General features: G+C 41.8%; 1 protein-coding gene across 2 annotated transcripts in view; it reads left to right on the top strand.

Moving 5' to 3' along the window:
• Positions 1-15,283, top strand: part of ANO2 (anoctamin 2) — a 309,555-nt gene that overhangs the window by 269,361 nt on the left and 24,911 nt on the right. For both annotated transcript variants that reach the window (XM_033117469.1, XM_033117468.1), the window contains exon 20: positions 4,110-4,255. In XM_033117469.1, coding sequence (XP_032973360.1) covers positions 4,110-4,255 — 146 coding nt within the window. The remainder of the gene's footprint in view (positions 1-4,109; positions 4,256-15,283) is intronic.

Genomic DNA, 15,283 nt, shown 5'->3' with positions numbered 1-15,283 from the left:
AAAGTTATTCTAGAAAGATTTTCATTCAACATGGTTATGTGAAAATACAGCTTGGATATATGTTCAACTATCTAGAAAATAGAAAACGTGGACATCCAAAAAAGGAAAAACCATTCTGACATGAAAACAGATAAAACTAGGTTGCACGGTCTGGCCTCAGACTGTCCCCACTCATGCCACCCACGCTCCAGGGGGCTGACACAGTTGTGGCCATGCTTTCCAGAGAGGAGCTGGGTGGTTTTAAACATTGAGGGCATCAGAATAATACTCGTCAGTAGCCCCCTCTGAGATAACTTCAGGCATTGTAAACAACATGGCAGTATCTGATCTCGTGCTGTTCATTACCTGAGTCCACTAATGGGGAATTTACTCATCCCGCCCCCTCACACACACCCCACCTTTCTCTTTTCCATATGTGTTTGTGCAAGATAGACTTTGGGTCCTAACTGCGTAGTGTCTCTAAACATGCCACACCAAATCCCAACTGCTTGCTATAATTTTATCTCAAACTTAGTTCCAGTGGTGTGTGTGTGTGTGTGTGTGTGTGTGTGTGTGTGTGTGTGTAAGAAAGGATAAATGCTATTTTTTTTTTTTCAAGTTCCAGATTCTCTCTTGGGCAAAGTCTGAGGTAGACAAAACGGATAGATCCACTTCCACTGGCAAAATGTCCCCCATCCCTGTTCTTACTAAAAGTAAAAGATCACATCCCCAAATAGCTGTTAATATAACCCTGGACACAGCCAGTAAGATTTTATAAACTTTCTGCTTTTTTTTTGGTAAATGTGATAAATATTACATTTCAAGACATAAAACAGTCTCTCTTTACAGCCATCACAGGCAAAGGAGGTCTGTGTTCTCCTCAAATACAGTGGAATCTGGCCATGAATCCAAAGTTTAAGGAACAAATTTGACCCTTGTCAAGTGTCAAGAAAAGGAATACATAGCTCAGAGGTTGATGTGTTTCTCTTCTTTGGCCCTACAGGGCTTGGTTCTGCCTTCTTTAATGAGACTCAAGGTGGCTGTGGAGCCAGGGTCTGTGGAGGACTGCCTGGGGCCCAGATTCCTGCGTCTGGAGGCCCCAGGTGTGACAGACACTCCCCATGGCCTTGGGGTGAGCCTATGGGGCACAAGCAGAGGAAAGACTCTGAGCCTTCCAGACAGTTTCTCAGACTTGTCATTAAAAAGGGACAGAAACATAGCAGATGAAAAGGATAAGGGGGTAACATCAAAGGAGTTATTTTAACAAGCAAGTGCATCATACGGTCAGAATCATAATCTGAAGTTTTCCAAACGACCCATCTGTATGTTATACAACTTGCAGGATTCCTGTTAAATCCCACTCTTGAGGCACTTTCTTCATTAATTTTTTTTAATGGTCGCTAAGATTTCCTGGAGGGAAACTTCTGGGAAGGAGGGGTTCATAAGAATTAGTTGTTGGATTTTGCTGTTTTTCCCTCATCACTTTGACATGCCCTCAGTGTATTACACTGCTGACCACAAAGTCCTTCCTGAAAGCTCTTCGTTTGCCCTCAACTTCTTCACCACATGGTCTTCTGTTCCTATGACTGCTCCTTCCTTGCCCTTTGAAAGCTCCTTTCCCTCCATCCATCCCTTAACTGTTGATATGTTTTCCTCTCTGCTCCATCCACGTGTTGTGCTCATTGTAGGGCTAAAGTTGTTCTCTCCATGATGATTCTCAGACCTTGAGCTCCAACCCAAATCTGTTTTCTGAGCTCTAGACCCATGTACAAAATTGCTTACTAGATATCCCCACTTAGTTGTCTCATAGGACCCTCCATCTCTTCATCTCCTCAAACTACCTCTTCTCTAGTGTTCCCTATCTTAGCTGTACCACCATCCACACAGATGCCCAAAGACCCTTTGTTCCTCATTCTTCTTCCCTTCCCACATACAATTCACCACCAGCTTCTTAACTCTACCTCCTAAGCATGTCTCAATCTGTCTACTTCTCTTCGTGTGTATTGCAATCACCCTAGGCGCTGCTACCATAATCTCTCTCGAATCACTGTATAACATGACATACAAGGCCATCGATGCCATGAACTTGCACTATCTTTATAAATCTTTTGTCACTTTCTCTATGTTCTAAGCATTTTGAACTCCATTCAGTCCCTTTTATGAACCATTCTCACATTTGCCTTCGGCTGTTGCACAAATAATTCCCTCTGTCACACCACTCTCCCTCTTACCCTGCTTCTATCATCTTTCATCATTTAGTTGGCTTACACATCTCTTCCTCACAGAAAACTTCCTCTGCTTTAGACCAGGTTAGGTTTCTTTGTTTTATGTTCTCATAATTACCTAAACTTCTCCCTTCACAATACTTATCACACAATATTGGTAACACTTGTTTAAATGTCCACTTTCTTAGCCACTCTACCTCATTAAACACATCAGCTGTCTTATTGGTCACATTTGTTTTTTTCTTGCAGACCATCCTTTAAGAACCCTTCATTCTCCTGTTCAAGCCAGAACTCTTTGTACACTAAACCTTCTCTATAGCTATCAATCTGAGTTTGATCCAATGCTTCCTTTTTATGATGGAGTCCATGTTTGCTGAATTACATATTGTTTTCTTTCTTGCTTTATATCCTTGGTTGGTAAAATACATTCTGTGGGAACTTCATGAGAATGGATTCATAGAAGGATAACTTCTTTGAAACCTTGCATGTGTGAAAATGTCTTTATTCTGCCTTTGTACTTGATGTATACTTTGGCTGGGTATAGAATCCTATTCTATAGTCATTTGCCTCCTCAATGTTAATACATTTCCCTAGAGTTTTCTAGTGTCAAGAGCAGATGTTGAGAATTCTAATATCTTTTTGATTCCAAATTATTTTTAGGGAATCTATCTTTGTCTCTCTAGACCTGGAATCTTTTAGAATCTTTTTCATCATTCTTAGAGTTCTGAAATCTCATGGTGATGTGCTTTGGTGGAGGGATTTTTTTTTTCCATCATTATGCTGAGTAGCTCCTTCCAATCAGAAGATGCATGTCCTTCACCGCTGGGACATTTCCTTTTATTTGCCTCCTTTACCTAATTTAATTCTCTCTATATTATGTATCAATGGGAAGTATGAAAAGACTATACCCTTAGGTATATTTTACCATTTAATATTAAAATAATAAAATAATAATAGCCATCATCTATTGAATGCTTACTATGTCCTGATATTGTGCTAAGAATTGTGTAAACATTGTTTCACCTTATGCCCATAACAACCCTGAGATGCTGGGCCATTATTGTCTTGTTATCATTCTAGACCAAAAAAGTCCTGCATATGGTTGACTTCATCTACTCAGACTTCCATAGCAAAATACTTCAGACTGGGTAGCTTAAACCACAGAAATTTATGTTTTCAGAGTTCTAGAGGCTAGAAAGTTCGAGCACTGGCAGAGTTTGGTTTCCAGTGAGGGCCTTCTTCCTGGTTTGCAGATGACCACCTCCTCACTGTATCCTCACATGGTGAAGATAGAGAGAGAGAGAGAGATCGCTGTCTCTTCCTTTTCTTATAAGGCTACCAATCCTATTGGATTAGGACCCTATCTTTATGACTTCATTTAATCTTAATTACTTGCTGAAATATAGTCACATTGGGTGTTAGAGGTTCAATATATGAATTGTGGGGGTGCGGGAGGGGGTGATTTCAACCCATAGAAGAGGTAGACAATGTATAGCTTGGCTTTAATGGAAAGATGATGCTGTTTATGTTATTAAGACCTGAAAATATTTGAGTTTGAAGGAGAGCATCTTTCTTCTATTTTCTGGACACTCTCTCTTCTCCATGAAGGGGGTGGATAGATCACCTGTTAGACAATAGGACTGTCTCTTGTTGCCTATCAAAAAACAAGAAAAATTCAGTTTCTTTGGGTTTGCAGAAACCTGATCCTTGGCAGGGGAGCCTTTCATTACTGATGAAGGACCTCCTCAGGTTGTCTTTAAGTGAAAAGTAGTCTCTATAGTGTCCCCCATCTGTCCTTGGATCAGAGATGACTTCGTGTCAAAATTTAGTTTGTTTCTCCTTTTTGTCTGTAGAACTAACTCTAATCTCCAGAGGCTTTTGGTGACTGGTCCATTTCTTTTCCAGAAAACTAAAGAAACTATTTCGGAAGCTGAAAGATGAGACAGAACTTGGAGAAACTGACTCTGCCCATTCAAAGCATCCAGAGCAGTGGGACCTAGACTACAGCTTGGAACCATACACTGGTCTGACTCCAGAGTACATGGAAATGAGTAAGATCTCATGTTCTTTCCTTCTACTGAGGGCAGATGTAGACAAGGGGTTGGGGAAATGACTGGGGCAGCCTCTGCTCCTTCCTGGGCTTCATGGCTACACAATGTCACTTCCAGTGCCACATGAAAATTGAGAAAGGTGGGGCAGAAAGAGTCCTGGTATGAGAACCAGGAGCAACTCTTATCACCAAGTTGATATTAGGATGATGCAACTTCCTTGGAACTCCTCATCTATGAAATGAGAAGTTTGGTCTCTTAGGTCCCTTCCTAAGGCTTTTATCATTGATAAAGCTGAAAGGAAAATAGTGAAGTCTGACGTATAAGTATATAGTTTCCATTAAGAAAGAGTAAAGTAGTCCTATGACACTGGGGACAAAGGTGTGTACATCTTTGACATGGAGAACATAGGAGAGTCCCCCATTCTGATCAGGTAGGGCTGAGTAAAATGTCAGCTCTTCTCTTTTAAAAGTTGGGGATTATTTTGTATAGGGGGTGAGAAGTATATTTCTAGTTAAAGAGCCTCTGGTTGTTCTTGCATAACGCTTTAAAGCAGGAGTGCATGTAGTACAGGCTGATAGAACACAGTTGTTTTACATGTGGTTCAGAAGACATGAGTTTTCCATTATGAGAAGTATCCCAACTTAGACCAGCTGCCTTCAAACTCTTGGCTACTTGTGAATAATCCTGCATTTTTATTGAGGTGGATATTTGAGAAGCCTCTTTCCAAGACTTGGAACTAATGAATTAAAAACATAAGACCAAGAGGTCAGACATATCATCTAAACATTTACTCAATCTAGAGCGTTGGAGAAACATTAATCAGATCCAACAAAAGAATCACTCAATACTTAATATTATTTTATTTCCATAATGACTCCTTCCTCCTTTGTTTAATCACTTTTAATAGGGTACCACCAATGCTTCTTTGTGCACCAGGTACCTCACTTGCTATTCTAATTGATATTTATCCTCTTCTGTTTGTAAGAATGTGTGCATCTGTGTTAAGGGTAGAGAGACGGGCAAAGTCGAGATTAGATGGCCACAAAAGATCTGTTCTAGCCTTGAGGATCTAAAATTCCAGGAAAAGCTTGAGCTTTGTGTTCTAAATAAACTCACCAGAGAAGAAACAATCATTATATCTGCTTCAGGAATAATAGGCAAAGAAAATATCAAGACCTGATTTATGTAAACACATAGCTCCCTTAGGCTTTTCACCTTTAGCTAAGTGCTACCTCTAATCCCTCTCTTACCAGATATTTACACAGAGATGATTATTTGTATTTCAGATACCATTCTATGCCTGCCATCCTCTTAGAAAGAAATTGCTGCCAGAGATTGAGGCTTCTATTTGAGAAAGGGCTTACATTAGAAATCCTTGAGCTCTCTCTCTCTCAACCTCTACCCTCCAATTTTAGTCCCCTACACCCACTACCCAATTATCTGTGTAGGTTTTATATGCCTTTCTGTCTAAATAGCTGGCTATTTCAAAGCTACCTCTTTTGAGTGATTAAGAGCAGAGACCCTTGAGCATACTCCCTGAGTTCAAATTCTGACTCTTTAGCAGTAAAAAAGAAAAGAAAATGCTAATATCTACCTCATGGGGTTGTTGTATTTAATGAATTAATAGTGTCTAGCACATATAAAAGCTGTGTTAAGTGTCAAGTGTTGTTGTTTCTCTGAATGGCCTTGAGGCCCTAGGAAAGCGGATTGTAGGGGAATGTGCTCCATTTTATCAGCCATTGTATCATTGAATAGACAGCTAGTCTCTGTTCAAACTTGAGCACTTACAAATTAATGAGAAGAGGGAAAAAATGCGAAGTAGAAGACCTGGTGACTTCTGGAAGAAATTCACACCAAAATTATACAGAGTGAAATTCATTCTGTAGATTAAAAAACACACACACATACATACACACACGCACACACACCCCCTACTTACAGGTTATCAGGGAATGAAATAATCGTATAGCAGAACGTTTGAAAATAGAGAAAAGAAGGGAATATCTCCCAAAACTTTCCTTATTCAAGTCCAGCTTTTATTAGCATTTTGGTGCCATTTCATAGATCCTTTTTGTTATGTATATAACTTTAAAAATAAAGTTGTGAACATATGTGTGATCAAATAGTATGATGAATATTTAAATTTAAAAAAAAACTATTACAGAAAAGACAAATTGCCACTAACCCCTTCAAATACTCCCCCTCTCTTTGAACACCCTTACCCCATTGTTCTTGCCACTTTCTGAAGTAGTTCTGGAAGTCCTCTTTCGTGTCTTTAGTTGCATTGTCATGGCCTCCTCGATGTCCTGAACCGATTCAAAATGTTTACCTTATTCAGTGAATAAGGTGGATGAGAACACACCATGTTTTTATTTGGCAGAAATTGCCGTATACCAGAAGTGATGTGTGACACGGAGCGTTGTCATGATGGAGGATGAAGTAAAGACTCACGAAAGAGGACTTCCAGAACTGATTCGGAAAGTGGCAAGAATGATGGGATAAGTGTGTTCGAAGCGAGGGGGAGTATTTTGAGGGGGATTCATGGCAATGTGTCTTTTACTGTAATAAATTTTTAAAAATTTAAACATTCACCATATTTCTTGATCACACCATGTACACATTTTTTGTCTTTTTTCATTTAGCATTCTATGAATAAATATTTCCAAGTTGTCACATAATATTCCACATGTATACCTGTATAATAAATAATCCCCTTCATAAATGTACTATCGTTTGCCTGTATGTCAAGGAAGTACATTGGAGGCTCATTTTTAATTCTCCCCCCCCTTAATGATCTAATATATACTATCTTCATGTATATAATCTTTTGCACATTTAATATTATTTTCTCATGATAGATTCCCACAGATGTGATTACTAGATCTGATGTATAGCCATTGTGTGGTTCTTGATTTATTTTACCAAATTGCTTTCTGAAAGCATTAGTTCACCTACCCGTAGGCAATATATGAAATACCCTTCGAGTGAGCACCCTTTATTCAGCATCCTGAAGTTGTGTGATGTGGAAGAATTATCAGCGTGCAGGAAGCTTGAGATGCCCAGGCCCTCTGCCCACCTCATTCCACCTTGTTGGCCTGAATATTCCAGACTCATTTTTAAGTTTTTCACAGCACTTCCTTTGTGAAGTCTTCCCAGATAAAGCCCCATTCCTCCTGAGAGGAATCATTAATTATTTACTTTTCTGTCCCAGCATTGCATTTGATATACATACCGACGGAGTATCTTACAAAATCGTGGTCATACTGCTCACATGTCTGTTTGTCAGCAGACCCAGCCTATTTGATTCTGAAGACCAGTGAGCAGCGACTAAGGCTTATTCATCTTCATAGCCTCTGGAGCCTTGTACATTTCCTGGCACATAACAGGCACATGATACGTCTGATAAACAAAGATGAGTGAATGAAGGAATGAATTTATTAATTAGCAATAGAAGGTTTCTTAACGGAGATAAGTTTTTTACAACTTTAAGTGGCAAACGAAGGGCCATTTTCAAAGCAGGGCTTGATTGATGGTGGGTCAAGGATGTTCTGAAGAGTTTTCCAGCTCTGGGTAGGAGGTTGCACTTGATCCCTAAGTTTCCTTCTGGTTCTGAGGATTTACATATAAATAATAAGATTAAGGAAGAGCATTCCAAGGAAAAGGACTGGCAAGTGCAAATGTCGGTTTTTGGGTAGGGAGGGTTCAAGTAAAGACCTGGGATTAATGGACAGCCCTGAAGACCAGACAAGTTTGCATTTCATGTCAGGTGCTAGGGAGCAGTTATAATACCTTGGCCAAAGCTGTGACTGTGTAGGAACTCTGTTTCCCTTGAGAAAACAGGCAGTAAGTATAGGAGAGAGATAGTAAGACTAAGGAAGGAATGAGGAAATCATAGGTAGACTCATTCATTTACTCATTCATCAAACATGTATTAAGCTCTTAGAGGAACAATTATGGAGACCAGAACAGTCTCTTCAATAATTCAAGTTGATATTTTCTTTATTAGTTTCATGTGTACAAAACAATGTAATAGTTAGATGTTTATACCCCTCACACAGTGTGATAACCCCGCTCTCCCAATCCACTACCCCTCTGACATCATATATAGCTGTTACAGTTCCACTGACTCTATTCCTTATGCTGTACTCCACATCCTGTGACTATATTTATATTTATATATATAAAATTATAGTTAACATTCATTATTATTCAGCTACAGCTTCAGGTGTACACTGCAGTGGTCGGGCACCTACACTGTCCATGAATTGGTCTCCCTAATAAGACAAGTGTCCATCGGATACCCTACACAATCTCCACAACATTGTTGACCATATTCCCCAAATTGTCGTTCACATCCCCATGGCAACCTTGTGGCCACCGATTGTGCTTTCTAATCCCCTCACCCTCTCCCCCAGCCCCCCACCCTCATCTAACAAACCTCAGTTTTTTTCTCTATATCTCTGAGACTGTTTCTGATTAGTTTGTTCATTTATTCTGTTCTTTAGATTCCACATATAAGAGATCATATGGTATTTGTCTTTCTCCGTCTGCCTTATTTCACTTAGCATAAGGTTCGCTAGGTCCATCCATATCATTGCAAATGGTAAGATTTCTTTCTTCTTTATGGCCGCGTAGTGCTCCATTGTATAAATGTACCACAGTTTCTTAATCCAATCAACTCCCGATGGGCATTTCGGTTGTTTCCAATATTGATTCAGTCAGCAATCCAACTGGTATTGATTCAGTCTTTTCTGGAGGAGGAAGCCTGGATCACACATGGGTTTGTCAAGCTGAGTTTCACAGAAAGTGAATTCTGTAGGCCATTTCATTGACTGTCAATCATTTTAGAGATATGACTATTTTATTTCGTATTTTATATAAGTATGAGGACAGTGGTTCTGATAGATTCCTTTCATTTCTTTTAGTTCTGGATTATTCTCTTTACCCTTTAAAAACGGAGTGTTTGCCCCCATATACAATAAAAGACTGCAGAATAAACTTTCCAAATGATGACTTCATCCAGCAGTGTAGGCTAAGTGTGTTTAGAGGTGTGCTCTGGAGTCAAACCACCACAGGCTTTGAATAATAAGTCTGCTGCAGCAAGTTACATGACTCTGAGCTTGATGTTTAAAGTCAGCCAGACCCAATTTCCTTATCTCAAAAGTGAGTTTGATGATAATATCACCTACCTTATTAGGATGGTTCTAAGAAGTAAGTGATGAATATAAAGTAGTTTAAAAAACAGTGCTTGTGCACATAGGGTCTCATATCTTGTTCCCCCGAAAATAAGACCTAGCTGGACAATCAGCTCTAATGCGTCTTTGGGAGCAAAAATTAATATAAGATCCGGTCTTATTTTACTATAACATAAGACTGGGTCTTATATAATATAATATAATGTAATGTAATGTAATATAATACTGGGTCTTATATTAATTTTTGCTCCAAAAGACGCATGAGAGCTGATTGTCCAGCTCGATCTTATTTTCAGGGAAACACGGTAGAATATTAGCCACCATTGTAATTGTCAGGAGTCCAATTTCTTTCTCTTTAGTCTAGAAATTGACTAAACACAGTTTGAAGATCCTGGATGTAGTGAGCCCTGGAGGGTCTTCCCATCCCATTGTGAGAGGCAGTAATATTTAAAGACTGAGGATACCAGACTCCAAAGCAAATCTGACTCTCATTCAGAAGCCTGAGATACAAACATTCCAAGAAGTTTGTCCTTTCAGAGAACCCTAAGCCCTTAGGGCTATGCTTGAGAAATCTGGCATCTCACATGCGTTCTTTTATCATCTGTTTATCTAAAACTGACAAACTTTCGTTCCTCTAGTCATCCAAAAAATAATCACTATTGTCTACCTAACTCAGAAATTCAGTTATACTCCTTAGAGTTTTCCTCCAGCTTCTGAAATGCAGCCCAAACTCTGAGGCCCTTGGGCCATGACTGTGGGTGATGAGACGAATTTCTTCTATTATTCACAGTCGTTAGAGGAAATCTTGTTTTTCTTAGTCATGAGTTTATGTCCTGTCAAACTCTAATAGGAGGGAGGTACATTGGTGATTGTGTATTTACTTCTTCATTTATTCAGAGTGAAAGCCAGATAATTATTCTGAAGTGCCAGAGGCTGTCAGTCTCCTCGGCTCTCTGGGTGTGGACACCAAGACCTATAAGAATCAACTGATGGAAATGCATGGGGCAGGTCCACCTCAGACACCAGGACACCAACACCCTTGCAGCCGCGTCCCAGTTGTTAGCTTGAACTCCTAAGTTCAGAAGGAGCATCCATGATTTGACATAAACCCTGTCTTCTTCTCCATGACTCCTTTCTGACTTTGCATCAACTCTAGCTGAGGGGAGAGACCTGCTCCGTATGATCCTGAGCCTTTTTTACTTATGGCTCCTTACCTTATTCACTTCACCTCTACGAAGAAGTTCGGATTCCCACTGAAGCCCTCGCCACTCCTCCTTGGTTGACTGCAAATGCCTCCTAACTTGTCTCTCAGCTTCCTTTCTCACTCCTTCTTCCCTCTTTCCTTCTCACTTTTAAACATGGCTTTTCTAAACTGCAGTTGAGACCATATTATGTTTTCTATTTAAAATCCTTCAACGCTACTGACTTCCTTTAAGATAAAATGCAAATCCCCTAGCGTCGTAGCCTGACCGGGGCATCCAGGAGCTGGCTCCTGCTTTGCGGGCCCTTCCTGGTGTCGCATCCGTGCATCTGCTTATCTCACATTACCAGGTCTGAATTGGCCTGTGTTAGCCTATCTGCCTGCAACAAGTTCTTGCTGAGCTCTGCACACACAGACACATCTCTTAGAAGCATTTTTGGTTCTCCCATCCTCAGTTCCTCTCTTGTCTTACACGTGCTTTGGTCTAGCAGGAAATGTGAGTGCTTTAGGGGCAGAAGCTGAATCTTACTCCTCTGTAGTCACAACACTCAGCACAGTTCCTAAAACATAGTAAGAGCTAAATAAAATAGTCATTGAATGGCCCTTAAACTCCCCTTCCTTCAGTGGCAGGGAGATGGAGGCCTCACTTCTCTTTTCTATGATGTTTGGGCCGGCCTCCCTTTTCACCATGGACATATTTATATATTTTTTTACTACACAGCAATTTTCATCTCCCAAGACCAAAGTAAACCCTGTTTATTATCCGGGCTTCCCTCAAAGCAAAGTCACTTCTGGTTTTAATTTGCTCCTTTGCCTTCAGGGATCAAGTCATTAGCGGAAGTGGACAGAGTGGGATGCTCTCACTCAGACTTGGATTTAAGCTCAACTCCAGTTTCAAGTCTTTCCCTCTGTACCGCCCCCCTCCCAGCCATCCCTGAAGGCAGTGGTGTGTCAGGCACTGGGGATACAGAGGCACCAAACAGGGCCTGGGCCCTCCAGGCCCTCGGCGTCTAGCGGCACAGAGGGAAATGGGCAAACAGTTAAAAGAAAGGGCCTCATTGTCATAGAAAACAAAATGCAGCTAACTATGCTTGCTTCAGAGAGGTTAGGTCTTTGCTGCTTCCCTTTGACCGAGCAGACATGTGTCGTAGAGGATTATTCAGTCTCTTCTTCGTTTGGCCTGTAATTGCCTACCGAACATCCTTGGGGTTTAGAAACTGAGGCAGAACAAACTCAGGGCTGGAAATGGGAGACTCGTCTCCCAGCTGCCATCTCAGGCTTGTTTGGGGGACTTCAGACAAGGCCAAGGAAGAGAGTCCATCTCAGGGGAATCATTTCTCGGGCCTTCTGACTGGAGACTTTGTTCCCGCGACTACTTCCTGAGTTCTTCTCTACGATGTTTGTGACCCCACCGTCCTCTAGGCCCCTAGCTGAAGAACACCCCCATCACTGTTCCTTCATTCTTCTGTGTCCATGCAGCCCCGTCCAGTGGGTGGGTCTTTCCTCTGGAGTATTCTGGAAGCTGCTCCTGCATGCAGCCTCTTAGCCTCCTACACTTGCTGCGTTTTCTGCTATACCTTCAACGCAGCCACTGACAACCACCATCTCGCTACTGTCCTGTTTATTCTTTGTGAGGTGTAGTGTTGGTCTTATCAGTGTTGTTCAGAAACTTCCAGGGTCCCATATCTTTAACAAGGCCTTCATGGGACATCCTGTCCATTTATTTAATACTAGGACCTTTTGCATACGCTAGGTCTAGCCCGAATGAACCCCTCAGATCATTTCTCCCCCACAGGCTACATTTTACTCCTTTCCTGCCTGACCTTGTATATTATTCTCCTGGCCCTGGAATTCCCTGTGCCTTCCTAGTCACCTGACCAAATCCAGCCCTTGTGTCACCTCCTCCCCAAAATGCCTTCGCTTCTCTCTCTTCATCCCTCTCCCCTTCCTCCGTATTTTAGCCCTTCCCCCACAGGACGGCAGACAAGCTGCTTCCTAAGACAGTGATGCTTTTGGTAACTGATTTCCCCAGGGCAGCTTCCTCCGATCTCAGGGCCTTTCTTAGCACCCACCATAGCGTGGGCCCTGAAAACATACTGGGGAAAACCTGTAAGGGAGCGACTGAGTAAATGAGAAGATCATTTAGGTAGTGTCCCCTCTCTAGGCAGAAACAAGCTCATTTCTAGTAAGGCTGCCATCAACTCTCATTTAATGGGCTGATAATCCAGTAAGTGGATTATCAAGAATGGCGGTTACTTATTTCTCATTCTCTGCCTCCTTCTCCTTTTGTGTCTCCCCCTCTCCCTCCTCCCCGTCACTTCTGCCTGCTCTCCTCCCCCGCCCCAGGCCTATTATGTACTCTTTTCCAGGAAGTAAGTCAGAGAAATAAGAGAAGGCGTAATATGAACCCATCCCCGCTACTCGTAGGTAGCAGCTCTGGCAAACATCTTGGTGGGAGAGAAGACTAACGTCCACACATGTCAAACCCTTGTGAAGGCAAGTGTTTCTGCCAACCCGTGGAGAACTCAGACTTATTGAGAGTAATCCTATCACTAAGTAAAAGCCCCTTTTATATTCAGATGTTCACTGTCAGGCAGAGTGAGAGCAGTATCTCCCCTTCCCATCTTCCCAGGGTGTCAGGTGAGACTTGGGTGCTAACCCAGCTCTGCTTTTATCTAGCAGTATGACCCTGGGCATGTCGTCTCATCTCTCTGGGCCTCACTCTCCTCCTTGACATTACAGTTGACCCTTAAACAGTGCAGGGGTTAAAGGCACTGAGCACCACCCCCTAAAGTTGAAAATTACATGTAACTTTTGACTCCTCCAAAATGTAACTACTAACAGCCTACTGTTGACTGAAAGCCTCATCAATAACATATGAGGTGTGATCAAACAATACGGTGCATGTTTAAATAAAAAAAAATTATTGCAGTAAAAGACACATTGCCATTAATCCCCCTCAAAATACTCTCCCTCACTTCAAACACACTTTTCCCATCCTTCTTGCCACTTTCTGAAGCAGTTCTGGAAGTCCTCTTTTGTGAGCATCTTTAGTTGCACTGTCGTGGCTGCCTCAATGTCCTGAATCGATTCAAAACATTTATCTTTCATGGTCATTTTGACTTGGGGGAAGAGCCAGAAGTGTCACGGTGCCATATCTGGTGAATAAGGTGGATGAGGACACACCATAATGTTTTTATTTAACAGAAATTGCCATATATCAGAAGCGATGTGTGACACGGGGTGTTGTCATGATGGAGGATGATTTACGGCACACTTGAAAACACACTGTCTCTCAACCATAGCTCACACCTGACTGACTGTACCGAACAAGTTGAAACTTGTCACACTATTACTAAGGTTCAACGTTCTGCTTCCTGTATTGAAGACCCCTGCCTTTCTATTGAATGGCACTCGGCAGCAACATTCACTGTATTTTTTTATCATACCCAGTAAACAGTTGATTAACACATATTTTGTATGCCATATGTGTTATATGCTGTACCTTCACAATAAGATAGAGAAAATAAAATGTTATTAAGAAAACCATAAGGAAGAGAAAATACATTTATGGCACTTTACTGTATTTATTGAAACCATAAGTTTAAAAAAAAAATCCATGGGTAAGTGGACCTGTGCAGTTCAAATAGTTATTGAAGGGTTAGCTGTTTAGAGAGTTAGACCAGATGATGAGTTTTTCCTTGCTGAAATGCAGCCCGCTGGTCGATGGTCATAGTCAATTGTGTAATGTGTTAGAAGTAACATGCTGCTACTGATAATATGTTTTAAAAATACAAGGTTATATAGAGTTAATGTCACCCTCACTTTCTCACATTTCTAGATTATTTTTGAGTGAGAAAGCAAGGGAGGTTTCAGACTGCACAAAACCTGGCTACACCAAAGAAGTGAGTGGTGTGCTGTAGTCATTTTTCATTGAGTGTCTTCACAAGAATAGTTTCAAACCACTGAACCAGATGACCACCAGGGGCTCTTCCAGTGCTGGCATCCTAGTTCATACATACCAGCTAGACAATGCTCCTAGAATCCAAGAGGCCCAGGGAGTGATGCGAGTTGCCTAAGGTCACTCCTGAGACCCGTTAGTGGAACTGAGTCTAGAGCCACTTTCCAGATAATTCCATGAAAGAATTTTATCAGGACCTGTGGGAATTTGGGCTTCAGTGAAGGGATGGGGTAGAATGAGGTTTTCTGCTTCCTTCAGAACAAGCTAGACCTCCCCAATTCCAGAAAGGACCTTGTCTTGGGCCTTGAACGAAAATGAGAGCAGTGAAACCAAAGCTGCGTGCTCCCTCTGGTGTGCCTGACATGGTGATCCCTGGCCCTTCTCTCAGCTGTCAGCTTCCTTCCCCAGTGATCCCCAGGACCACCCATGCAGACAGGAAGTGCTCTGAGCCCACTCCGAGCCTGTCAGTTGTAATGGTGAGACAGGTCATCAGTTGAGGGAGGCAGCAGGGAGAGATGTATTATATTTACATTTTTCTAAATTGTGCTGGAACCAGGGCCCAGGGCCCAGCAGGCATGGGGGAGGGGCCATGAGGTGAAGGGGAAGCTGGGAGTGGGGGGAAGGCTGGGAGTCAGCCTGAGGAAGGGCATTGGGGGTAGGGAGCTACCTCT

The sequence above is a fragment of the Rhinolophus ferrumequinum genome, chromosome 10 (assembly GCF_004115265.2).
Source record: "Rhinolophus ferrumequinum isolate MPI-CBG mRhiFer1 chromosome 10, mRhiFer1_v1.p, whole genome shotgun sequence".
NCBI lineage: Eukaryota > Metazoa > Chordata > Mammalia > Chiroptera > Rhinolophidae > Rhinolophus > Rhinolophus ferrumequinum.
Note: the sequence above shows the minus strand (reverse complement) of the source record. Positions and strands in the feature narration are given on the sequence as shown.